The sequence below is a fragment of the Monodelphis domestica genome, chromosome 3, assembly GCF_027887165.1.
Source record: "Monodelphis domestica isolate mMonDom1 chromosome 3, mMonDom1.pri, whole genome shotgun sequence".
Lineage (NCBI taxonomy): Eukaryota > Metazoa > Chordata > Mammalia > Didelphimorphia > Didelphidae > Monodelphis > Monodelphis domestica.
The window spans coordinates 74,864,844-74,891,821 of record NC_077229.1 but is presented as its reverse complement, the minus strand read 5'-3'; the positions used below and the strand labels follow the sequence as shown (position 1 = coordinate 74,891,821).

The 26,978-nt window shown below is 48.9% G+C and overlaps 1 protein-coding gene across 1 annotated transcript; it reads left to right on the top strand.

The window, feature by feature from the left end:
• Positions 1 to 8: 8 nt before the first annotated feature.
• Positions 9 to 25,849, top strand: MEX3D (mex-3 RNA binding family member D). The gene is made up of 3 exons (XM_056820979.1): positions 9 to 94; positions 324 to 1,693; positions 24,024 to 25,849. The coding sequence occupies exons 1-3, from the start codon at positions 9 to 11 to the stop codon at positions 25,334 to 25,336; spliced, it is 2,769 nt and encodes a 922-aa protein (XP_056676957.1). The 3' UTR covers positions 25,337 to 25,849.
• The last annotated feature ends 1,129 nt before the right edge of the window (positions 25,850 to 26,978 follow it).

The following is a 26,978-nucleotide window of genomic DNA, read 5'->3' as shown; positions in this document are numbered from 1 at the left end:
CCACGGACATGTGGGCCGGCGCGGAGCCCGCGCGTGCGCCGTGTCCCCTGACCCATTGTTGGGCTGGGGGTGACGTCACGGGCTCCCGGGAAAGGCGGGGCGGGGGGGGGGCAGCCGGAGGAGGAGGTGGAGGAGGAGGGAGCTTCCAGCCGCCGCCGCCGCCGCGCTGCCCACCGCCCTGCCCGCCGCCGCCGCCGCAGCCCCCGCGACCGCCGCCGCTTCCCGCCCCGGCAGCCGCAGCCCCGCGTAGCCGCCGCCGCCGCCGCCGCGACGAGCCCCAGCCCCAGCCTCAGCCCCAGCCCCAGCCCCAGCCCTTGCCCGAGCCCGAGCCCGGAGCGAGCCCGCCAGGCAGCGGCCGCGGTAGCGTCGGCGGCCGCGGCGGCGTCGGCGGCGTCGGCAGCAGCGGCCGCGGTAGCGTCGGCGGCGTCGTCGGCGGCAGCAGCAGCAGCAGCGGCCGCGGCCGCGGGCGCAGCTGAGCCTCCTGCCGCTCCTCCGGCCCCCTTCTTCCCCCCGCTGCTGCTGAATGCAGGCGGCCGGCTGGAGAGGAGACAAAGGAGGAGGAGGAGGAGGCGGGGGGCGGCGGCAGGAGGAGCAGGAGGAGGAGGAGGGGGCGGCGGCGGCGGCGGAGGAGGAGGAGGAGGAGGAGGAGGAGGAGGAGGGGGCGGCGGCGGCGGCGGAGGAGGAGGAGCAGCAGCAGCAGCAGCAGCAGCAGCCCGGGGAGCGGCGGCAGCGGCGGCAGCAGCAGCAGCAGCGGCAGCGGCGGCAGCGGCGGCGAGGATCGGAGCCCCGAGCCCAGCCCGGGTCGCCGGCCGCCTCCCCCCTGAGGGCCCGGCTCCCGCTGCTGCAGCAGCCGTGGCAGCTGCAGGAGCGGCAGCGGCAGCAGGAGCAGCTCCGGGGCTAGCGAAGCCCGGCTCCCCGCCGCCCTCCCCGCGCCCGGCCATGCCTAGCTCCATCTACCAGCCCGAGGGAGGGGAGGCGGCGGCGGCGGCGGTGGCGGCGGCGACGGCGGGCCCGCCCCACAGCTGCGGCGGCCTGGGGATGCTAAGCCCCGGCCCTGGCCCTGGCCCTGGCCCTGGACAGCAGCAGCAGCAGCAGCAGCCCCCAGCACCCCCGCCGCCGCCGCCCCCGCCCACCCCGCCGCCGCCCCCACCGCCCCCGCTCCCGGACCAGGGCGCCGAGGGGGCAGCCCCGCCAGAGCAGGAGGAGGCGGCCGCCGCCGCCCTGAGGTTCGCTCTGGACCAGCTCTCCATCTTGGGGTTGGAAGAAGAGGAGGACGACGAGGAAGAGGAAGAGGAGGAAGAAGGCGGGGTGAACGGCGAGGCCTGCGCCGAGGAGGAAGAGGAGGAGGAGGAGGACGATGAGGAGGAAGAAGACGAGGCGGCCGACGGCGCCCTGGAAGACCTGGACCCTGCCACCGGGCCCGGGCTGGACGCCCCCGGAGGGGTGGCCGTCGGGGCGGGAGGCGTACTGGGAGCCCTCCAGATGCTGGACCCGGACGTGAGCCCCCCGGCCTCCAACACCACGTCCCCGCCAGATGTGTTCAGCAACTTTCACCACCACCCTCACCTGAGCCACCACTCCATCCTGGCCGAGCAGATGAGCGTGATCGGCAGCCGGAAGAAGAGTGTCAACATGACCGAGTGTGTCCCCGTGCCCAGCTCAGAGCACGTCGCCGAGATTGTGGGGAGACAAGGTAAAGTCCCTCCCTGGCCTTGATCGCTGCCCTCTGGCACTACCCCTCCCCCCCTCCAGCGGCGCCCTGAACCCTTTATCCAGAAAGTGTCACTAGGAAAAGTGGCTTGGACCAACGACCTGGAAGTTGTGAGTGCCCCCACACTGACACTCCCTTTGGAAACCGGGGCTTGTGAATGACAGGAGCTATACTATTTAGGAGGGGCCGTTGGCAGCCCCCTAGGACTGGAGTTTGGAGTCAGCTCCAGGGCTTTAGTTATTGACCTGACGGGGTATCTGCACCCCCATTTAGGGCAGAAGCTGTGAGCTCTGGGGAAAGATGTGCACCCCCTTCTGTATCTGGGTCACTTTTGTTCCCTTTGTGCAGTGCCTGGAGAGTTTAACTTGGCAAAAGCCCCCCTCCCACCCTGCCAGCCTCCCTGTCCTTGCCCTGGCTGGCCTCTACCTTTTGTGTGCTGCCCGGCCTTGGTGGTCCCAGCTTGGGGACAGTGTCTGTCTGCCCAAGGGGCCAGCCAAAGTTTGAGCTGCTGTTAAGGATCTGGAGAAAGGGAGGGAGTCCCTGGGGATGGGGGGGGGGGAAGAAAAGGCAGACTGTGTTCAGTTTGGGGTTGGGGGGCCTTTCCTTTCTAAGCCCTACCGTGTAAGTAGGCTTCTGTCAAAGAGGTGTGTGTGTTGGGGGGGGGGGGCAAAGAATCAGTCACAAAGACTCCATATTTCCCAGCTTACTGAGAGGGAGGGATGCTGCTGGGCTGGTGAGAGAGTGGGGGGGCTGGGGGGGTCGAGATATTTCTGAGGAGATCTTTCAGCCTTTTACATGCCCATTTGATATTCCCCCTGGGAGTGTACGTGGTCCCCTGTGGATTGGTCTTGAGGAGCTGGTGGGTATCGGAGGATACCGCCTTCACCCACCACCCGCCCCCACCCCAGGCCACTGCTCGGGGCTGGGCCAAAAGGGGGTGGTCTCCGTTCCATCCCGGGCTGGAAGGCTGGGGCCGGCTCTATTGTCGGAGGGGCCTGGGTGGCTGGCTGCCCTATTGTTCCCTTTGTTAGAGGACCATGCTGCGATTAGCATGGTGACATCAGGCCCAAGGCTTCTCATTGGTGGCTGGGCTGCCCTGAGCCAGCCCACTACCTCCCCCCCACTCCTTCCCAGCTCCTCTCAGCCCTGGCCCAGCCCAGCCCAGCTTGGCTGCCGGTCTCAACTTTTCTCTTCCCGCTCCCCCCCTTGTCCCCCCTCCCCCTGCCCCCCCCACCCCCAGCCATCCTCTGCCTTGCCCAGCTCTTTCTTTGTGGCTTGGGGGGGAGGGCCTGCTTAGGGAACCAGGGTGGGGCCAGGCTGGTAGCATGGGACTAGGAAAGCCTGCCTGACTCCTTCGGTGCCCTCCTGCGTGGCATTCCAGGTCTGGCATAGAAGTCCCGAGGTCACACCAGTCACCCAGTGACAGTCCCACAGCCCTTTCCGCTCACTCTCGCCCCAGAGGCTCCCTGGACTCTGCATCCCAGGAGAGATGAGGAAACTGAGTTCCATATGGGATTAGAGGATGTCGGCCAGCTCCCTCCTTTGACCCCTGGGGAAATTTAGGCCAAGACCGCAATTTGCCCCTAGTAAGAGATGCCCTCTGGAGCAGAACCCAGGTTCTCCGCTTTTTCCAGTCTAGAGTTTGGGGTTGGTTTTTTGTTTGTTTTTGCATCTGGCTGGCCCGGTTTGGCCTTCCTTTTGCCTAGAAACCATTTTGCACCCAAGGTGGCAAAGTAGAGAATGCTGGACTTGGGATCAGCAGTAGGCTGGTGGGCAGGTCGATGGGCTTCTTTCAGGGCTGTAAAATCAGCCAAGAACAGTTTACAACTCACCAGGCGGGCGGGTGTGAGCTCTAAATGAGATCATGTATGTGAATGGTTTTGCAAACCTTCCCAGATCTCGAGGCTACTGTTGCTACTATGGCTAAGTGTGTCCAGTTGGGGTTAGTTTGTTTCTAGTTTGCATAGGGGCAACTCTGTGTCCAAAGAGATGTCTTGGCCAAGGTCACTGGGCAAGTTTGGTGGCTCATGGAGGATGGAGCCCCCGTCTGCAGAGGGTTTTTTCCCCAGAGTGTTTCTTAGTTGCTTCCCAGCCCTCCGCTCCTCTGAGGCTGGGGCCCCACCCTAGTGGGCACCGGGGAGTCAGGATGCTCCTCCTGAGCACCCCTGAGGGCTGAGTGTCAGGAGCTTTAGATCTCAGCCCTCCCACAGGATCCCCAGGAGGGGGCTCTCTAGGGATCGAAAGGTGGAAGGGATTCCCAGAGGCCATCTGGTCCAACCCCTTCATTTTACAAAAGAGGAAATCAAGTCCCTGGAGGGCAAGTCACTTGTCCAAGGTCACACAGGTCAAGCCAGGACCCCAGAGTCAGTGTTTTCAGGGCCAGACCTTTGGCAGGGCTCAGCATGGTGAATTCAAACTCAAGACAGCTCAAATCTATGGCTAGCTACTCCCCCAAATGACCTTGGGCAAATCCCTTTTTATTTAAGCTCTCAGTTTCCTTATCTGTCATAGGAATTTGCCCAAGGTCACTTGGGGAATGGCTGACCCCTTAAGGGAATTCTTTCCCATACCCTGCTCTCTCCTCCAAGGTCCCTGGGATCCTAGAAAAAGCTGACCTCTCTGTGGTAGCTGAAGCCTAAATTTCCATGAACTGCCCTGTCTCCCCACCACCCAGCCCCTCCAACAAAGCCTTGCTTCTTTGGCTTCCCACGTGGAGCAAAAGCAAACATATTCTAGGAAAATTTGGGTTTTACACAAAAGGTAACTAGTCTATCCCCCTTACTTCCTGCAAAGGACTTTCCACACAGCCTTGGAGGGGGGTCTGGGGTGGATAATGCAAGGATTTTTAACCTTCTTTTATAGTTGAGGGAACTTAGGCACAATTCCCAAAAGTGAGTAAATGGTGGAGCCTGGATTAGAACACAGGTCTTTTAATGCCAAGTCCAGGACTCTTATCCTGTTTGTTACAATGGACAGGGAACGTTCTTTATTTTATTTTTTTACTTTTTATATTGTAAAAGATGTGTTTTTTAAATTTTTAATTATTTAAAAAATATTCTTCCATGTTTACATGATTCATTTTCTCCCCCCCCCCCCCCCCTTCTCCCAGAGCCAACAGTTCTTTAATAAAAGCATCATTCTTTGTTGAAGGAAGTCACACAGGTGCTCCATAAGTGGCCAGATTCCCCCAGAAGCATCAGGCAGACCCAGTTCATAACATCAGTCAATTAAGCATTTATTAATCAGCCTTCTGGATAAGATTTTGAGAAATACTTCTGTTAGGGAGAGCAAAATAACAAGCTTAGAAAGGCTGCACCCGATAGGCTCCCACAGGTTAGAAAAGATGGAGTCACCTCCTTCCCTGGGAATCTGAGGTTCCTCCCTGGACATTATATGTAGCATGGATTAGGACTCTGCATGTTTTCTAGGGGCTCCCCCTTCCCTTTCCCCCAGGGATCCAGAGAGTTGGAAAGGGGGCTCCCTGACCTTGGCAGTTGATGCTCTAGCCTGGGGAAAGCCAGAGAGGGGAATTGCCACCCACAAGAGTGAAAAACTCACCCAGCCCTTTGTTTGCCTCCTCCTCCTCCCTTCTCCATGCCTTTGAACTTCACCATTCTCTCCTGGCCCAGAATGCCCTCCCTCCCACCTACTTTCCCACCTTGAAATCCTTGGGTCTTTTTTCAAGCCCTTAGATCATAAACACTTGGAAGCTAGGGCCTGTGAACCATTTCTCCAGCCTCCAACACCCAGCAAGAGATATAGGAATGAAAGTGTACTGATGGATGGTGGAAGTCAGGGGTTCTTCCTGGAAGAGGTGGCCCCTGAAGAGTAGGGCTTATTCCCTTTGGAGGGAAGAGAACAAATATTGATTAAGCACTTTATTTATTTATTGTGCCATGCACTGTGCTGAGCAATTTACGAATATTATCTTATTTGATCATTTTGGGAGAAGTAATGAAGCACCTACTATGGGCCAGGCACTGTGCTGGGTGGTTTACAAATAATATCTCATTGATAATTTTGGGAGAGCTGGCACTGAAGGACTTGGGCTGGCCTGAGGCGGTGGCAGAGAAAAGGACCTCAGGATTATAATTCTTTTTTATTTAAATTTTTGAATTTTGTTTATTTTCATGCAAAACCCACTTCCATTGTTGTTGATCATTATTGTAAGAGCAAAATCATACATAATCAAAACCTTCAATAAAGCCCAAAGATCCACTGATGTGAAAGACCACCCCGACAGTTCCTTCTCTGGAGTGGATAGCCTTCCCCATCATAAGTAGGATTGTCATTGTCTCCCATTGGAGAAGAACCTTTCCATTCCCTCCTTCTCAGTGTGGAAAGTACCCTTGAAAGAGTTACTGCTGGGAGAGGTGATTGTGGGATGCTGGGGAGGGACGGGGGCCCATCCTGCTTGTAGAGTGCCCTTTGATATGTCTGAACCCCCTCTTTGCCTCCTCCAGACTACTCCTCTTGAAGGTTATTTGGGAACCCCAAGAAATAGACAGGGATAACTTCCAACTAGCCCCATCTCTTCCCCTTCCCAGGTTCTTCCTACCTCTGCTAGGGCAGTATCCCACCAGAATATCCCACCTTCCCCCAGCCTCCAACTCAGCTCCAGTGCCACCTCTCCTGGGAAGTCCCTGCTGATCTTAACTTCCAGGCGTGCAGCCTGGGCATATTGGGAATTCCCTGTAGGTATGCCTTGCTTAATCTGTGTCATAGCAATAGAAGACATTGTGTGCCGCTTTTAGGTTTGCAAAACAGCTTCTTGCTAGTATCTCCTTTGAGTCTGGGTTGCAGCTACCCCCAAAGGAGATATAATTAATCCCCATTTTACAGAAGGGGAAATCAGGATTTAGAAGTGTCTAGAAACTCACTGGTGCTTGTCCAGTGTGGGAAGTAGACATCATCTCAGGTCTTCTCTGCCTGATATCTAATCAGTCTTTTCACTCTATGCATTGTGGCTCCTTAATATAAAATAAAATTTCATTTATATCGGGCCTTTAAGGTTTGCAAAGTGCTTAGCTTCAGGTTTTCATTGAAGCCAGCCATCTCTTACAGATAGATAGGGTGGAACCTATTCAGAGATGAGGCGAAATTGCCTAGATTTAGAGCTAGGAAAAGGGACTGTCTAACCCAACCTCTCTCACGTTTTGCAAATAAAGAAATAGACCCAGAGAAGGCCTTCTAGGGAATGAGTGACAAAGGCAGTATTTAAACCCCAAAGCCTCTGTCTGGTCTGTCCTGCTTCCCTCATGGAGGGCTTCGGACCTTTCTTTCTCAATCTGGGCCCAGGTTGCATGGACACAGCAGGCCATCTGCTTGCTCCTGAACACCCAGGGGACATAAAATGCCGGGGTGTCTATGGGTGGGTAGGAGTGCCTTCTTAGGTGTGCTGAGGGCACAGGGCAGCAAGGAAGGGAGGCATGTTCTTCCCCATGGACATCTTAAACCCATTATGTCCAAAATAGAACTCATTATCCCCCCCTAAACCCCATCTCCTTTCCTGCTGTTCCTGGCACCACTATCCTCCCAGTCCCTCAGGCTGGCGACCAAAGAGTAGCTCCTGGAAATCTCCTTATTCTGAGCTGTTGTTGATTTTGCCCTCACATCTCCTGCCTGGCTTGTGGCAATACCTGCCTAGGAAAGTCTCTCTTCACTCCAATCCCTCCTCTCCATTCAGCAGCCAAAGTGATTTTCATAAAGAGAAAGTGGAATTGTTTCAAACTCCTGCCATTCCCTGTTGCCTCAAGGATCCGATAGCAAATGCTCTCTTTGGTATTCACCTCCCTTTTAATCTAGCCCTTCTCTCTCATCTTTCCAGGCTCCTTAGATCCAGCAGGGTGGGTGTCTTGGAGGAGGCACATGAGCTTGTGTCTGGAAGGGCATTGTGGCTTGGGTGGACCGTGTGCCTGGGCTGGGCTGTGCAGGGACCAGAGAGGGATCCAGCTGAATGGGAGGAAAGCAGAGAGATAAAGATGGCAGCATGAGAAGGCTAGAGAGCCACAAGGACCAGACAGAAATAGACCAGAGCAGCCCCTTTGCACAGAAGGCACTCACACCTTTGAGAATCCCTAGCTTCCTTCAGAGGCACCTGACTGGCAAACTGGTTAGAGCACCAGATCTTGGAATCAGGAAGACCTGAGTTCTAATCTAGCCTCATATATTTCCTAGCTGTTCGATCCTAGTCAAATCACTTCACCTCTGTCGGCCAAGGTTTCTTCATTTGTAAAATAGGGATAATGACTGGCTTGTTGTGAGGATTAAATGAGATTTTTCTTTAAACCCTTAACCTTCCATCTTAGAATACTGTGAGGGGGAAGCTGGGTGACTCAGTGTATTGAGAGCCAGGCCTAGAGATGGAAGGTCCTGGGTTCAAATTTGGCCTCAGACACTTTTTAGCTGTGTGATCCTGGGCAAGTCTCTTAACCCCCCTTGCCTAGCCCTTACCACTCTTTCTTTTTTTTTTAACTCTTTTTATTATTTAAGTGTTAGGTTACCCATTTCTATCTTTTTTAAACTTTTAATTAATTTATTTGTTTAATTTAGAATATTTTTCCATGGTTCCATGATTCATGTTCTTTCCCTTCCCTCTTCCTTCTCTCCTCCCTTGACCAACGTGCAATTCCACTGGGTTTTGCATGTGTCATTTTTAAACCCTTACCTTCTATCTTACAATCAATACTGTGTAAGGGCTAGGCAATGGGGGTTAAGTGACTTGCCCAGGGTCACACAGCTAGGATGTATCTGAGGCCAGATTTGAACCTCATATCTCTACAAAGAGATTTTTGTAAAGGGCTTAGCACAGTGCCTTGCACATTGTGGGTACTTAATGTTTGTTTACTTCCTTTGAAGTTCAGCTCCCCAGCCACCCAGGGAAGCTTTCTCTGGTTCCTGAAGGCTTCCAGAGCTTTCCCACCTCAAATGATTGTGCATATATTTATTTACATGACCTACCTTAGTAGAATGTAAGCTCCTTGAGAGCAGGGACTGTTTCTCCTTTGACTTTCTTATTACGTGCCGTGCTTCATAAATACCTGCTGGTCACATTGAATTGACAGCAGAAACAGGAGGCGGTGGTGGAGTCAGAAAACCTGAACCCTCAATCACTTCTGCCATTAACAGTGTGACCTGGGACAAGTAGTCATCTCTTCTCTTTATGCCTCAGCTTCTTCTCTAAGATAAGATTTTATAAATTCAGAGAATTCCAAAGTTTTGGTTTAGTGAGCAAAAAAGGAGCCAGTGGTGATTTCTGAGCAGCAGAGAGCCCCACACTTTAGAAAGGTTCGTTTATTAATTTAAGTATTCAGTATTTACTATATACAGGTGGGAGATAGAAAATTGAGTGGCGCCCACAATCAAGTTTATCCCACAGCCATCAATTAGACTGGCCTAACTGACCCTGAGAGCAAGGGAGTGTGGTACAAGGACAGAAAAAGAAACCTCACTGGGGCTTCTGGACTTTCTTCTTAGAGGGAGTGTCTGAACTTTGGAGAATGGGGAGAATTTCCTATGGGAAAGTATCAGAGATGGGCAAAGGCCTAGAGGTGGGAAATCTGTAAATCCATACATAGGCCTTCAGTTAGCCAAACTTGGCTGCTTAGTAGCAGAGATGATCTTTCTAGCCACTTATGCAGAAGGATTTGGGGAGTTACAATGATCTAGGCAAGAGTAGGTGAGCTAGGGTAGGTAGAGGCTGTATGAGACAAGAGAAAAAAAGACTTTCCTAGGAGTGGCAGAGAAGAAAAGGCAGGGGCAAAGATGGTTCTAGGATTGTGAAGTGGAGGGAGCCAAGGTAGCAGGTGTCAGGAGCCCCTGGTCTAGCAATCATGCTAAAGGAGATAGTTGGGGAAATGAAAGAAGCCCTGGCTTTAGTGTTGGCCAGTCTACATAGGTTCAAGTCCTAACTCTGCTACTTCTTTCCCTTAGGACCTTGGGAAAGTCACTCCCACCCTTGGGACTCAGTTTCCTCATTTTAAAAATGGGAATGGTTGTCCTTCCATTGCTTATCTTATGCCATTTTGATCATCAAATGCCAAACCATAAGCCTGGGAGATGGTATCAATTTTTTTGTTAAGAGCTTAGCTGTCCATGCCTGATTGGCCATGGAGTGGCTGGCTCATGGGGGAGGAAGGGAATGGGGGGGGGGGGGCACTCAGGGCCAGCCTAACTTGTCCCCATTGTTAGTTGTCCCAGAAGGAAACTAGGTTTCTTGCAGAAAATCCCAAGTTCCATCCATAGTTCTTCTGTTAACCTGCTTGAGTAAGAGGCTTCAGGCACCTTATCTGAAAAAATGACAGGTTTGACTTTTGATCTCAGCCCCAAATCCCATGATTCTGTGGACTTCTCTACCCACAAACCATAGACGATTGTTGGAGGATAAACTCCAGGAAAGTGTGGTGTGGCTTAAGGTCATGGAACTAGCTCTTGGAGGATGAAGGGTTCAAACTCACTAGCTGTTTGTCACTTAAGCTCCCATTATCTTTGTAAAAAGAGATCAGCCTGATGGGAAAGGTCACTCTGAGCCTTAATAGTCTGTGAATACTTTGGGAAAAGGCTCAGTTTTGTTGGAATACAGAATAATCAAAAGCAGGTCAATCCCTACCCTTGAAGGGAGAATGTAAAGTCTGGTGGAAGGTTTCACATCTGTGCTGTGTTCTTGGGCAAGTCCTTTCCCTTCCTCTCTCCAGATGGGAGAATAGGTCTAGGCTTAGCATATCAGAAAAGGATACAACAGCCTTCTTTTTTGGAAAAGCCAGTGCAGAGTCAGGAAGACCAGGGTCCAAATCCCAAACTCCGACCCTGTGTAACCCTGGACAAATCACTTAAACCTCTCAGCCTCAGTTTCTTCATCTGTAAAATGAGGGTCCTAAATGGCAACCAGCTGGGGTCTGTATATCCACAGTATTCAGTGTATCCAGTGTATTCAGGGCATTCATGAACTTGGAACTGAAAATAACATCTTGATTTCAAAATAATTGTCTTCCTTTATGATGCTATATATTGTATTTGTCGCAGATAATATCTTTCTGAGAAGGGGGCCCCAGGCTTCACCAGGCTGACTGCCTGGTCAGAACTCTTGCCTTTATAGGTTTGTTAGAAGGATCAAATGAGAGCATGTCTACAGAGTTCCCTTTGTAAAAAAACTGTTAATGTGAAAACTGATTATTACTGATCTCTCCCTGCACCCCCTCCCCTTCTTCAAAGCTGGGGACAATTTCCCTTTTTCTGATCTTATAGAATTGTGTTCAGAGTCCCCCTCTCTCTCTCACGTACTAGCTGTGTGACCTTGGCCAAATTTCTTGCCTTCTCTGGGTTTCATTCTCCTCATCTGTAAAGCAGAGATAATAATTCCTGCACTACTTGCCTCCCAAAGCTGTCAGGAAGAAAATGCCCCGTCAGCTGTGAAGAGCTTGGAGAAACAAAAGCTGTTATTATTTGCTACTGAGCTGAGGGAGTGTCTGATGGATATCTTGAACCAGAGAGGCTAGGAGGAGGAAGGAAAGGGCCATGGACTTCCAAGTGGTAGGCTCTTATTCCAGAGGGAGCAGGTACAGTGGCTTTGGACTCAGGACTTCGGTTCAGATTCTGCTTTGGTTACTTACTACCTGCATGACCACTGTGTGCACTGGGCTACCTTTTCTGCATCTGTAAAATGAGAGGGTTGTTGGATTAGATGGGTTTGGGGGTTCTTTTGAGCTCTTTTTTTTTTTTAATCCTTACCTTCTGACTTGGAATCAATATTGAGTATTAGTTCCAAGGCAGAAGAGCAGTAAGGGCTAGGCAATGGGGGTTAAGTGACCTGCCTAGGGTCTCACAGCTAAGAAGTGTCTGTGGTCATATTTGAACCCAAGACCTCCTATCACCAGGTCTGGTTCTCATTCCACTGAACTACCTAGCTGCCCTGCTTTTGAGTTCTTAATCTGTCACTCTATAGTTCTTATTTTTAGGAGCTGGTTTGGGAAGTCTCTTTTGGGGGCTGCTGTAGGTAACCGTGAGCTAGGCACCATAGGGGGACGTCTGTGAAAACAGACGTAGTCTTCTCCCTTGAGGAGTTGGGATGTCTGGGAAGAGCTCAGCTGCCCAAATGTACATCTGTTGACTAGTATAAGGGATAGTCTTAGAATCAAAAGTCCTGGATTCAAATCCTGCCTCCAGCACTTAACTAGCTGTGTAAACCAAGGACCAATCATGCCTTTAGACTCAATTTCCTCATCTATCTAATGAGGATAACAATGGTCTTACTACTTCCCTCACAAGGAGTCAGGAGGTGAAGGAATTAGGGTGCTCTTGAAATGAGCACTAATGGAATGATGAGGGGGAACGGCAGGTCTAGACGACTATTCAGCTGTGGATCCCTCCATTGGCTTGGGTGAGGAATAGGAATCTTAGTCCAGCATTAACCCCAAGCTTTTTCTTAGTCCTTCTTGAGCTCTGTGGCATTTAACAGTATCAATTCCTTTCTCCAAACTGGATGTCCTTTGGGCCCCTCCAACCCAGCAGGGTCCAACACAGAAGCAAGTATGTCACCCTCCTAAGCCCATTCCTCTTCTGAATCCATCCAGCCTCAGGGACATCCTGAGCTCCTCACTCTTAAAGACTCACCCCATAGTGATCAGCAGGCACAACTTGTACCTCTCCACCATCTTTCAGATGTGTTCCCGTCTCTCCCTTCACACTGCTCCCCTTGGTGTTCAGCCCCTCATTGCCTCTAGCTTGGACCACTTCAGTAGCCAGCTTGTGGGTCTCTGCCTCAAGTGGATCTTCTGCAAAGTCACCAAAATATGGGTGTCGTGGCAAAAAAGTCCAGCGACTCCTTTGTCATCATCAGCGTCAAAGAGAAACTTAGCCTGCCATGTTCCTAGTTTTTGTCCACGTTACACCACTCCATGCACTCTTAAGGCCCCACCATTCAGATCTCACATGGGATACCCCCTTTTCCTGCCTCTGCTCCATGCTTGGAATTCTCTCCTTTCTCACCTCCACATTTTAATCTCTGACTTGGCTTCCTCCAATGTTTATCTTGAGCTTTCTTCTGTAGCGGGCTCCTTCCCCATCCCCCCCCCCCCCCCCCCCCCTTAGACTATCTTAAATGCTGTATAGATGTATCTACTCTTGAAAGCTCTTAGCACAGTGCCTGGTACACACCCTGTGAGTGCTTAATAAATTTGTCCCCTTCTTCTTTCCTTATGTTTGTATCTTGTATGAACCTCTATTGATGTCTTCTCCACTGACCTGTACACTTCATGAGGTCAGGGGCCCATCACCTTTCCTTTGTATCCAGAGCCTGGTACCTTGTGCTATGAGCCCTTAATCCTCATTTAATGATTGATCGATTGATTTCCAAAGTCCAGTGAGTAGCTACTCATCTTGGCCAAGGATCCAGCCTCTGTCCTGTGAAGAAGGTTGGATTAGGAAAAAGATAAAGATTACTTCTCTGTTAAACAAAGGCATTGGACCGGATGACCTCAGACCCTGCGTAGCTCTAAATCTCTTCTCCTGGCTACTCTTTTTTTCTTTTTAAACGAGCTCTTACAAGATCTGTCTTAGAATCCATACTAAGTATCAGTTCCAAGGCAGAAGAGTGGTAAAACCCATGGGGATTAAGTGACTTGCCTGGGGTCACCCAGCCAGGAAGTGTTTGAAGCCAGATTTTAGCTGGCTCTCTAGCCACTGAGCCACCTAGCTTCCTTAATTCAGGCCACTCTTAATTCACATGTAGCTTCCCTGACTAAATAAGACCACCTTGAACCACAGCCTGATGAGATGGGCCTTTGACCAAATTAGTGATGGGAAAGTTGAGACCAAAAAAGGGATTCAGGGGGTAAAGCTAGGAGTTTATCTGAGGGCCTTTTCCGGTACCAAGACCACACAGCCTGCAAGTTCACCCCTGTGCCATGCCTATACAGTATAAAACAGAAGACGTGCTGATGAAAGACGACTCCAAATCCCAGCCTTCAGGGCCCAGATTCATCTCACATCCCTTCCTTTTTTGATATTCCTCTTTCCAGCCAAATTGGACCGCTCTATTCCTCTCCTCCATCTCCCCCTTTCTTATCACCCAGCGTTCTCCATCCTTCCTTCCCAGGATTCCCTCAGAAGCCTTGTGGGCCAGGAGAGGGTGCTGAATTAAGATGTACAACATTGCAGCTTTGAATTTCAGCTCTGCCACTGACAAAGGAAAATCACCTGTCCATGAGGGCCTCCCCTTCCTCATCTACAAAATGAGGTTGTTAGAGGAGATGAGATCTCTGAGGTCCCTTCCTGTTCTGAATCTGGCCTTCTCAAGAACTCTTCCTGCTCCTTCATGAAGCCTTTGCCAAGGCTCTGTCTCTTCCCTCTCCTCAGAGTTAAGGATTCCCACCCCCTCCCTGCCCAAGTTCTTCCCAGAGCAGGGAACCCAGCAGGGAATTGTTGGGACCCCTGCCTTGCTCTTATCTAGTTCTCTCATTGGAGCCAGATCATGGCGTGGAAAGACTTTGAATGACAGACAGAGAAGTTGGGGTCTTCTCCTCCATAGGTAACCAATGGATCTGAAGCCCTAAAAGGTCATTTTCCTAAAGTGCTACACCGATAGCACTATCTCCCTCTAATCAATGAAATTCAGTGGCTCCCTGTTATAGTCTAAAGTCTTCCGTTTCACATTTAAAACTCTTCCCAGCCAGTCCTCTTCTTACCTTTCCAGTTATATATTTACTCCCCTCCCACAGTCTGGGCTCTATGGTCCAGCTGTCAGCTGTCATGGCTGTCTGCCGAGATGCTCCATCCATCTTTCTTCTCTCAGCCTTTGCCATGCCTGGGGATCCTCTCTTTGCCTCCTGACTTACTGGCTTACTTTCAGGACTTGGCTCAAATCTCCTGATCTTCAGGAGCCACGAAGGCCTTCCCTGGTTGATTACCTTTCTTGTATCTATTCTGTCTAGTAGTCTAGTTATTGAAATGTTTCCTCTGCTAGACTGGGGCCCCTCCAGAGACAGAGCCATCGTTTTGGCTTTTCCTTGTATCCCTAGGGCTTAGCACATAAGCATTTAATGAATGTTGACTGACTAAAGAAGGTTCTAGGGAGTCTGACAAGTAAGAATGTGATTTTAGAGTTTAGAGATGAAAAGAGACCTTAAAGATCATTTAGGTCAATCCCCTACCCCCATTTTATAGATGAAGAACTTCATGTTCTTTTTTTTTTTAATTTTATAGTATTTTATTTGATCATTTCCATGCATTTTTCATTAAAGACAAAGATCATTTTCTTTTCCTCCCTCCCACCCCCCGTGGCCGACGCTTGATTCCACTGGTATCACATGTAAGAACTTCATGTTCTAAGAGTAGAAGGGACTTACCCAGGGTCACTGAGAGGCTGAAGCTGATTGTAACTCGGTGACTAATTTTTCTACCCATACCTGCTAAGCTTTGGAAAGATAAGAATTCTAATGAAAGCTGACCTTTATTCAGCCCTTCTGGATCTTCTGACTGTCCCCCACCCCCACCCCCCAAGAGGCAGTCACTAGGAATAGAATTATCACTATTTTACAAAGGAGGAAATAATCCCATTTGAGGTTTTCTTGGCAAAGATATTGGAGTGGTTTGCCATTTTCTTTGAGGAAACTGAGGCAAACAGGATTTAAATGGCCTGCTCAGCATCACACAGCTAGTAATAAGTGCTAGAGACTAAATTTGAACTCGGAAAGAGGAGTCTTCCTGACTCCAGGCCCAGTGCTATGCTTTGCGCTGTCTAATAGGAATAGCATTTCTGTAGTGATATAAGATTTACAAAGCCCTTACATCTCTGATCATGTAGGATCTTCACAACCCCATCAGCTGTGGGGTGGGAAAGAGGTGCTATGACTATCCCCATTTTGAAGATGAGGAAACTGACGCAGATGGCCATGAAGTGGCTGGCCCCAGCTCATATACCTACTTTGTGGATATCCCGAAACCCAAATCTTCCTGACTTCAAGGGAGCCCCCATTCACTCTGCAGTGGTTGTGCTGGAAAACACTGAATGGGGAAAAAAGCAGAAAGGAAAGCCAGGATGTGGTGGTCCAGCAAGAGTGAGGGCCATTGGGAATGGAGAGCATGGGATAGATGGGAAAGGTCTTTGCAAGGACAGATTGGCTCTGGCTGTGGGGAGGTGGGGAGGGGGGGAAGGAAGTAGAAGCTTCCTTGTTGGGGGAGGACCTTGTCAGCCTTTGTAGTTTCTGGCTGTGGTTTGGGAGCATCATCCATGGGCTCCAGTTCAGGACAGGCCTGAGGTTTCAGCGACAAGCCCTTTTATTAAGTGCTTCTTGTATGCCAGACCCTGTGATGAATGAAAGAATGGAACTCCTTGGGAGCCCCTGAGAGGAGAATTACGTGCCCTTGATGGGTCCTCGGACATGGACTTGGAGGGGTTCTCTCTCTAGGAAGTATCCTCCTCTCCTGCTTAATGATGGGAAACTCACTGCCTCCCCAACATATATTGATTTAATTAAAAAAGAAAAGTCTCCTTTAGAAAACCCTCACAGTAAGCAATGAAGTAGATGCTATTATTATCCTAAGACAGCCCATTTCCACTTTTAAATAACTGTTTGGAAACTTTTCCTTACAGTGGCCACCCCAACCCTAATCTTTCCACCCCCCCCCCCCATTCTTCTCCAGATGCTCTTGTTTCTGCCATGAAGCAAAGCTTAGATAAGATACTTGCTGAAAATGACCTTAGAGGCCATCTAATCCAACCCTCCCCCTTTTAAAGAGGACAGAATTGAGGCCCAGAGATAATTAAGTAACTTACTCAAGGTCACACAGCTCATAAGTTGCGAAGCTGGAATTCTAACCCAGATCTTTTGATTCTCAGTCTAGTGACACGAGGCTATGGTGTTCCCTGGGTTGCAGCAGAATCTGTGGTAGCAATTGAAGCTGGGCAATGGCTTGCTATTATAAAGTATTTTGAGGATCAGGCTCTGTGATTGAGAACATAGCCTGAGAGGAGCCTTCTGCTTGTGGGTGGCTCAAGGACCAGGATGCTGGCCTCCTCTTCCTGCCCCTTCCCAGACTTCTGGGCGATAGCTGGATGGGGGCCTTCCCCTTCCTCGATCGGAACATGCAGGGCTACCCTTGGTTAGGATCTGACAATTCCGGTGTGGAGTTACCTGGTGGACCTCAGAGGCTGTCCATTCTAACCCATTCATTTCATTTCATTAATTTTTATTTATTTATCATTATTTATTTTTAAAACCCTTACTTTCTGTCTTGGTAACAATTCTAAGGCAGAAGGACAAGGGCTGGGCAACAGGGATTAAGGTTTGCTCAGTCACACAGTGAAGAAGTGTCTGAGGCCACATTTGAACCCAGGACCTCCTGGACTTTAGGCCTGGTACTCTATCCACTGACCCTCCTAGCTGCCCCTAACCCCTTTATTTTACAGATTAGGAAGCTAAGGCCCAGTAAGAGGCAGAACTCCAACTCAGGCCCTCTGACTACAGAGTCTAACATCACACAGTGCCTCTTCCTTTCGGCCATTTTGGGTGGTGAAGAGGCCCATGTGAACAGCTAAAACAAATGTGTCCAGGCCTCCTTCTCAGCTCACCTCCTCCACGCAGCACTTCCTTAACCAGTGCCAGCTGGCTGCAGGCTCCTAGTTGATCAGTTTGCATTTATCCCTTGAGAAAGGTGGCAGAGTGAAAAGTGCATTTGATTTGGAATCAGGATTTTCAATTCAAAGTGGGAAAAGACATGACAGGTCATTGAATCCGACTCCTTTGTTTACAAATGGGGAAACTAAGTCCAAGGGGAGGGAAGTATCTTGCCCTGGGTGTCAGTAAACATTTATTAAGTACCTATTGTGTGCCATGCACTGGTGATATAAAAAAAAAAAGGCTAGACAGTCCCTGCCTTCAAGAAGCTCCCAGCCTAATGGAGAAGATAACATGTAAACAGCTGTTTTGTTAGAATTATGTACAGATGAGCTATAGGTAGGATAAATTGGAAATAATCAGCAGAGGGAAGGCATTAGAATGAAAAGGGATTGGGAAATGCTTCTTGGAGAGGGTGGGATTTTATTTTATTTTTTTGAAAATTTTATTTAATTAGTTGATTTAGAATATTTTTCCATGGTTACAAGATTCATGTTCTTTCCCTCCCTTACTTCCATCCCCCTCTCGTAGCCAATGAGCAATTCCACTGGGTTTTACATGTGTCATTGATCAAGATCTATTTCTATATTATTAATATTTGCACTTGGGTGAGAGTCTATATCCCTATCGATCCATGTGATCAAGAGAGGGTGGGATTTTAGCCAGGGCTTGAAGGAAGCCAGTAGATGAGATGAGGAGAGAAAGCATTTCAGGTATGGGGGACATCAGAAAAAATCCCTAGTCTGGAGAATGGAGTGTCTTGTGTACAGCTAGCAAAGACCAGAGCCACTGGGTCAGAGTAGATGGATAGGGGTAGGGAGAAGGCTCAGGGGCTTAAGGAGACAAGAAAGGTTCCGAAGGACTTTCCCTCCTCTCCCCTTGATTGTGTGACCCACTCTCCTGGCCCTGAGCTCACCTGCATGGAGTTGGGAGTGACCTTGGAAGTTCTGTTGTATTTACTATAATCAGGAAGAGACCTTGCCCAGGATCAAATAGTGAGTTGTGTCTAAGGCAGACCTAGAATTCCCCATTTAACCCTACACTTGTTCTTTCTTTCTCTTTCTCTTTCTCTCTTGTCTCTCTTCATCTTCCTCCCCCCTTCATGAGAAAGGTATTTGAGACCCTTTCTCCGTCCCCTTCCAGGCTCTCAGAGCCTTGATGGTTGTACCTGGCCATGAAGGAAGCAGGTAAGAATGTCTGTAGCCTTTAGAAAGAGAACAGCAAGCATGAAAAAAATCACATCCTAAATCTCTTTTCTCCTCCTCTTCCTCTGTCTTTTTTCCTGGGGCAGTTAAATGGTTCAGTGGATTGAGAACGAGACCTACAGTCAGGAAGTCTTGGTTTCAAATCTGGTCTCAGAAGCTTTCTAGCTATGTGACCTTGGGCAAGTCACTTAATCCCCATTGCCCTTACTGCTCTTTTGCCTTGAAACTAATACTTAGTATTGATTCTAGGACAGAGGGTGTGGGTTTAAATTTTTTTTTTTTAAAGGAAGGAGGCAAAGTGATGAGTCTGGTTATTTAGTTGTTCAGTTCTATCTGACCTTTTGTGACCCCATAAACCATAATTATCCATGAATTTTCTTGGCAAGGATACTGGAGTGAATTGCCTATGGCACACAGGAAGAATCTGAGACTAGACTTGAATTCGGGTCTTTATGGTTCCAGGCTCAATGTTCTTAACCACTGAGCCACAGCTGCCTCTGCTGAGGCAGAGGACCTAGTTTCAAATCCCATCTCCAAGGCTTGTGATCTGGATGGCTTTAAACAAGTCATTAAGTTTCTTGACCTTAGTAGTCTCTCATTCATAAAATGTAGAAGTTGAGCTAGACAGTCTCTGAGGTCCCTTCCTGCTCTGGAGTCATGACCCCTCCATCAAAACAAAAGCCAAAAAAAAATTGCATTAATTCACTGGTGATTGAAATAAACTCAAATATTGTTTCTTTTTCCCTTTTATATTTTTTCAGGGCATGAAGATAAACTTTTAAAAATAATAATCTTCTATTAGGCAGGCAGTGCAAGTTATGATCCCATTTTACAGATAAGGAAACTGTGATCCAGAGGGTAGAAAGGATTTGCCCCAGGTCACATGGCTAAATAATTTGTTGTTCTTCAGTCATTTCAGATGTACTTGACTCTTCATGGTCCCTTTTTTGAGGGTTTTCTTGGCAAAGATACTGGAGTGGTTTGCTATTTCCTTCCCCAGCTCATTTTACAGGTGAGAAACTGAGGCAGACAGGGTTTAAGTGATTTGCTTAGGGTCACATAGCCAGAAATGTCTAAAATGTCCAATTCTTTATGATTTCATTTCGGTTTTCTTTTCAGAGATACTAGAATGCTTTGCCATTTTCTTCTCTAGCTCATTTTATAGATGAAGAAACTGAAGCAAACGGTTTAAATTACTTGTCTAGGGTCACACAATTGGTGAGTGTCTGAGGCCAGATCTGAACTCAGGAAGAAGAGTCTTCCTGACTCCAGGTCCAGCACTGTTCACTGTGTCCACTTAGCTTCTCTAGTTCTATGTATTTAGCTTTAACCTCTCTCCTGACCCCATCATATTAGCTGCCTCTTAGAAATCTCAAACTGGATGTGTCCCATTAGCACTTAATGGAATATCAAACTCAATTTGCCCAATATAGAATTCATTCTTTTTCCTCTCCAACTCTTCCTTCTTAAAATTTCTAGTATTATTAAGGGCATCACCATCCTCTGTCACTTAGGCTTATAACCTAGGTGTTATACACTTCTCTCACCCCACATATCTATCTGTTGACAAGCCTTGTTTCTACTTTCATAAAATCTTTTAGATACAAATCCCTTTCTTTTCATTCTTGTTGCTCCCACCCTAGTACAGACCCTCATCACCTCATGTCTAAACAGGTAGTCACAGTAGCCTTCTCATTGAGTTTTCTGTCTCAAGACTCTCCCTATTCCAGGCCATTTGAATCATTTCCTTCAATTAACAAAGTAATTTTCCTAAAGCATATTCATATCATATCTCCTCCTCAATCAATAAATTATAGTGGCTCCCTATTTCCTTCAAGATCAAATCCCCTGTTTAGCATTAGAAATCTTTCACAATTTCTTACTTTTCCGGCGTCTTATGCCTTTATCTTCTTATATTTTATAGTCCAGTGACCCTGGCCTCCTTGATATTTCTTAAGCAAGACCCTCCATCTCCTGATTCTGTGCCCCATTCCTAGAATGCTTTTCCTCCTCATCTCTGCCTCTTGACTAACTCTAAGACTCAGCTCAGACTTGCTTCCCAGTTCTCCCTCTAGTCCGCCACACACATCCTGCTAGTGCCTTACCTCTGTTTCCCCTGTCTATATCTTGTATATTCATAGTTGTTTGCCAGTTGCCTTCCTTAGTATAATGTGAGCTCCTTGAAGGCAGGGACTATTGTTTTTGCTTCTCTTTATAACCCCAGCATATTGTACAGTGCCTGCACATAGCAGACATTTAATAGATGCTTGTTGACTCTTACCAGTAGAATCAGGCTTGGACCATAGAACATAGCCTGTCAGGGTGGAAGAGCCCTTCGAAGATGGGAAAAGTATAGTTCAGCAGCAGTTCTGAAAAAGATCTGGTGGTTTTAGGAGACTTCAAGCTTAGTGTGAGTCAGTAGTAGTGTAGCCAAGAAAACAAATGAAGCTAAAGGAGGCCTAACTTAGGACATGGGAAGGTGATAGTTCCACTGCCAGGCCTAGCTTAGGACAGTGGGGAGGTGCTAGTTCCACTGCCAGGCCTAGCTTAGGACAGTGGGGAGGTGCTAGTTCCACTGCCAGGCCTACCTTAGGACAATGGGGAGGTGCTAGTTCCACTGCCAGGCCTAGCTTAGGACAGTGGGGAGGTGATAGTTCCACTGCCAGGCCTAGTTTAGGACAGTGGGGAGGTGATAGTTCAACTGCCCTCTATCCATATCAGACCTCTTCTGAAGTATCCAGGTTAGTTCTAGATGCTATAGTTGAAGGATGTTGATAAGTTGGAAGAGATTCAAAAAAGGACAACCAGTATGGTGAAGGGTTTTGAGTACATGGTATTCAGGAGTCTTTGGAAGGAACAGGGAATGATCAGCTGGGAGAAGAGAAGACTCAGGGCTAACATGGTAGTTGTCTTTTTTTTTTTTTAATATATTTTATTTGATCATTTCCTTTTGAAGGGCCATCATGGAGAGTAGGGATTAGATTGCTTAGCTTCAAAGGGCAAGATGAGAAGCAATGGAGGTGGGAATAATGAAGTAAATTGAGGCGTTATGGCAAAAAGTGCTTCCCAATAATTAGAGATTCCCCAAAGGAGAACGAGCTGTTTAAAGAGGTAGTGAATTCTGCCATCTTGATTATCTCTTAAATACTCTTCCAATATGTTATCACATGTTCTTTTTATCTGTGGGGCAAGTTACTGAGCTCCCCTTTCTAACACTCAAATATTCTGTGAACATAGAATGTCAGAGCTCGGAAGGCCCTCGGAACACAGAATGTCAGTCCTAGAAAAGGCCCACCTGAGACTCAATGCTTTACTTATGGTTGAAAAATCTGGATATGAATCCTGCCACCAGCACATGCTAAATCTGACCTTGCAAAAAAAAAAAAAAGATAAATTTTATGTCTCCTCTTTTGTAAAATGGGACTAATTATACCTATACTACTTACTACCTTAAAGGATTATTGTGAGGCTCAAAAGAGTTTCAGGATCCGTGATTTAATGGAGTAAATGAGGAACTCTCAGGTGAGAAAACCCCTTTTACCAAATGGTGCAGATCTGTATGTGCTGGCCCTTCCCCCAGGCTTAGAGAATTGCCTAGAGCAGAGGTGTCAGACTCTCTTGGGGCCAGGAGACCTGCAACACTCCAGGAGTGCAGCCCAGACTGGATTAAAATGTCTTTGGGAAATGTGAAACAATTACAGTACAACATAGATAATGTTAATTTGTGGTTTCACAATATGCAGCCCAAAGGGATCTGTTTCTAATTGAGTCTGAAGGTATTGGCTGAGAGTACTGAGAAAGTTAAATGACTTGCCCAAGGTGACACAGTCAATAAACTTCCTTCCTTCCTTCCTTTCTTTCTTTCCCTTCCATATTAGTGTCAGTTCTAAGATAGATGCATGGTAAGGGCTAGACAATTGGGAGTTAAGTAACTTTTCCAGAGCCACATAGGTAGGAAGTATCTGGGGCCACATTTGAATCCAGAACCTCCTGTCTCCAGGCCTACTGCTCTATCCACTGTGTTACCTAACTGTAACTGCCCTGGTGCTTATTATTTCAAGTGAGATAACAGAGGCAAAAGACTTTGCAACCCATAAAGTAGCCTGTAAACCTGGACTGTTATCTAACAGAATGCCCTCCTCATTTTACAGATGAGGAAACATTTTCCAAGAGTCCCATCAACAGAGATATCCAGAATTAGATCAATGAATTGAAATTCAAAGTATACTAGTTCTACTCCTGCCAAGGTTGCCTCTGTGACTGTGGGCAAATCATTGAGTATCTCTGGGCCTCAGTTTTCCTCATCTGTAAATGAGTGAGGTTGATTTAGACACTTTGAGAAACTTTATTTAGCTCTTGTACTTGGGACTTGGGAATTAGAGGTACACACCCAATCTGGAAAACAGGCCTTGATTTCAAGGAGAAAACATCTCATGGATATAGTTTTGTACCCATTACCCAAAAGGCTTGGATTAGACACCTACTTTAGATATCTGCTGTTTGCCTCCATGACAGTTTCCCTATCTGTAAAATGGAAATAATAGTCACACTGCCTCAGAGGATCAGATATAACAATGTATGTAAAGCCCTTTGTAGATCTTAAAACATGCTATGAATGTCAGTTATCATTATTGTTGTTGTTCTTACTATGTTCTTTGGGGTAGCTAGGTGGCACAGTGCATAGAGTGCTGAGCTTGGAATCAGAAAGTTCAAATCTGACCTCAGACACTTATTGGCTGTGTGACCCTGGGCACCTCAGTTTCCTTATTTGTAAAATGAGTTGGAGATGGAAATGGCAAATTGCTCTAAGATCTTTGCCAAGAAAACCCTAAAAGGGGTCATGGAGAGTCTGACATGCCTGAAAAATGTCACGATAACGTTCTTCTAGGAGTTATGACATTTAAACAGATAAATGTACTTTGGTTTGAAGGAGAGAATGATAGTAGGTTGTAGAAATTATGACAGTGAATAATGTTTCTCTTTTTAAACCCTCACCTTCCATCTTAGAATCAACTCTGTATATTGCTTCCAAGGCAGAAGAGTGGTAAGGGCTAGGCAATGGGGGTGAAGTGACTTGTCCAGGGTCACACAGTGGGGAAATGTCATCTGAAGTCAGATTGTAACCCAGGACCTTACACACACACACACACACACACACACACACACACACACACACACACACACACACACACAATCTCTAGACCTGGTGCTTCATTCACCGAGCTATCTAGCTGCCCCTCTCCTGTGTGCCCATTTTTGAAGTGCCTGCTGACCTGAGGTGCAGGGAGAGGAAGTTCCTGCCTTACAGAGGCAGGACGTGTCGTTCTGAGACGTGTGCATTTTACAAGGGATTGGGGAGGTTGGAGATTTGGGGGGTGGGGGACGGAAGGTCAGAGTTGTTTTACAAAGCTCTGGAATGGAATGGTGAATGGTTGGTAGGAGATTCCAGAGCTGAGAATCTGATGGTTCTTTCTCCTTTTCCCTCTCCTACCCCAGGGTGTAAGATTAAGGCTCTTCGAGCCAAAACCAACACCTATATCAAGACCCCAGTGCGAGGCGAGGAGCCAATCTTCATCGTGACTGGGCGCAAAGAGGATGTGGAGATGGCGAAGCGGGAGATCCTGTCAGCCGCCGAGCACTTCTCCATGATCCGGGCCACACGCAACAAAGTGAATGGCCTGACGGGGGCTGTGCAGGGGCCCCCCAACCTCCCTGGGCAAACAACCATCCAAGTCCGTGTCCCCTATCGCGTAGTGGGGCTGGTGGTGGGGCCCAAGGGTGCCACCATCAAGCGGATCCAGCAGCAGACCCACACGTACATTGTGACCCCAAGCCGGGACAAGGAGCCCGTGTTCGAGGTGACGGGCATGCCCGAGAATGTAGACCGGGCCCGTGAGGAGATCGAGGCCCACATCACCATGCGCACAGGCTCCTTCATCGATGCTGGGGCCGAGAACGACTTTCACTCCAACGGTACTGACGTCTGCCTTGACCTGCTGGGTGGGCCCGCAGGGCTCTGGGCCAAGGCTCCCAACCCAGCCCGTCGGCCCTCCGCGGGCCTGCGCGCAGACAGCCTGGCTCCTGCAGAGGCCTTCTACGGCAGCCGGGCCCCTGCAGCAGAGGCCAGTCCCACCAGTCCCTACGGCCCTGGCCCCGGCCCGGGGGGTGGAGGCAGCTTCAGCTTTGGGGGTGATAGTCAGTCTGCCGCCCCACCTGCTCCACCCTTGGGCTCTGAGGATTGTGACTTTGGCTTTGACTTCCTGGCCCTCGATCTGACTACCCCTGCCACCATCTGGTCCCCCTTTGAACGCACCAACCCCCTGCAGGCCTTCGGTGGCTGTCCTTCGGTCCCCGGCTGCCCCCAGCGGAGGAACAGCGGGCTGAGTGGTGCCGCCACCCCCCGCCACTCACCTACACTGCCTGAGCCAGGGGGCATCACCCTCGAGCACCCGCTGGCCCGGCGCATCCCCAGTGAGCCTGTCAGCGCCCTGTCCTGGCTCCCAGGGCCCCAGGGCTCTCTGTCGTCCTTCTCCAATAGCACGGGCTATTCGTCATCTTCGTCATCCTCCCTGCCGGGCAGCGTGTCAGCAGCCTCGGGCTCCCCTACAGACTCTAGTAGCTCTGAGGGTGCCCGCAAGGCCTCTCGGGACTGCATGGTGTGCTACGAGAGCGAAGTCATCGCAGCTCTAGTCCCCTGTGGCCACAACCTCTTCTGCATGGAGTGTGCTGTCCGGATCTGCGGGAAGGCTGAGCCTGAGTGCCCTGCCTGCCATACCCCAGCCACCCAGGCCATTCATATCTTTTCCTAGCTGCCCCCACCCTTCAGCTGTGGGGGGAGGGAGGGGGCCTACCATAGGGGCCAGCATAGACCAGAGGAGAAAGGGCAACCTCCCCGCCTCCCACTCTTCCTCCTCTTCCTCTCGTCCCTTCCTCTCACCCGAGCGCTCCCTTTGAAGAAGCCTTTTCTACTCCGACCCTTTTATTTAAAAGCTGACTCCCAGAAGGGAGGAGGAGGAGGAGAAAGAGGAAGAGGAAGGATGGGGAAAGGGGAGAGGAGATGGAGGGGAGGGGGGTTGGGACTGGGAGGGAGGGAGAGCTGGTCAGGGGGGACAGGGGGAGGTATGTGAACTGGGCTTGGGGGGGAGGAAGGGGGGAATAGAAAACCACAGAGAAAAAACAAACCTCCAATGTTTACAGAATAGCTTTAACTCGGACCCCAGGTGTGGAAGCCGCCGGGACTAGGCAGACTGGCTGTCCTACAGTTATTTCCAAATAACAGTATTCAGTTGAAAAGTTAAAATAAACAGAGAGAAGAGGTCCAATGGCACTTTTTATTTAGAACACACAAGGGTTGTCTTTTTTATATTTCTAAAGCTTTCCGGGGGGGGGTTTTGTACGGAGCATTCTTTGCTAGGCTTTCCAGTCTCTCCTTTGAGGGCCAAGGGCTCTCTCCGCCTGGTCGCCCACCTGCCTGCGGAGAATATTGTCTTCCTTCTTTCTTTCTCAAGGGCGGGTTTTCAATTCCGGGGTCCCTGGGCAGTGCGGATGAGGCCAAGCTGGCCCAGGGGGGAGGGGAGGGGGGAGGAGGGTTCCAGTGCCACTGGGGGGAGGGGGAGGTAGCAAGGATGGAACCACAGCCGTCGGACAGCAGGGGCGGGGAGGCAGTGCAGACCACACCTGGGCGGGAGGGGGGGCCACTTGGGGTGGGATGGGGACAGAACTGTCATGTCGCAAACAGAAGAAACCTACCTTTTTTTAAAAAGAAAAAAAATTTCTCCTTTTGCTGATTATGTCTTTAAGTTTTTATTATTTTTTTAGTTTTATTTTTTTATTTTTTACCTTGTGTATATGTAGGGAATTTATAGGAAAATATGTACTTTATTGAATAAATTTTAAGAACTAAAATATATTTTATTTTAAAGAAAATAACGGACCTTTAACCTTACACAGCTAAAGTACTGATTATATATTTGCTGAGCTGACTTGACGGTTAAGAAAATTGTATCAAGAGTTTTATTTTTTGACTTCAAAGCCTTCTTAATAAAGTCTTTTTACTCTATATAAACATTCCTGCTTGGCTTGCTATCTAGGGCACAGAGGGAGAAGAGGCGGGACCTGGAGAGGGATTGGGAGGCTTCCAGGTTCTCCTCCCCTCCCTATACACCATTCCCACACCCTGTACTCTGTGTCAGACCTCGAAAGGACGTTCGAGCATGGAATCTTATCTGGGAGGGAGCACAGAGCAGCAAACCTGGAAGAGATCTTAGAACACAGAATATGGGGGCTATGAGGAGCTTAGGACACAAAGTCAGAACTGGAAAGGCTCTTAGAACACAAAATGTCAAAATTTGAAGGAACCCTAAAACAATGTCAACTGGGAGAGATCTAGAACACAGTGGCAGAGCTGGGATGATCTAGAACATCAAATGGCAGAGAAGAGAAGGGCCCTAG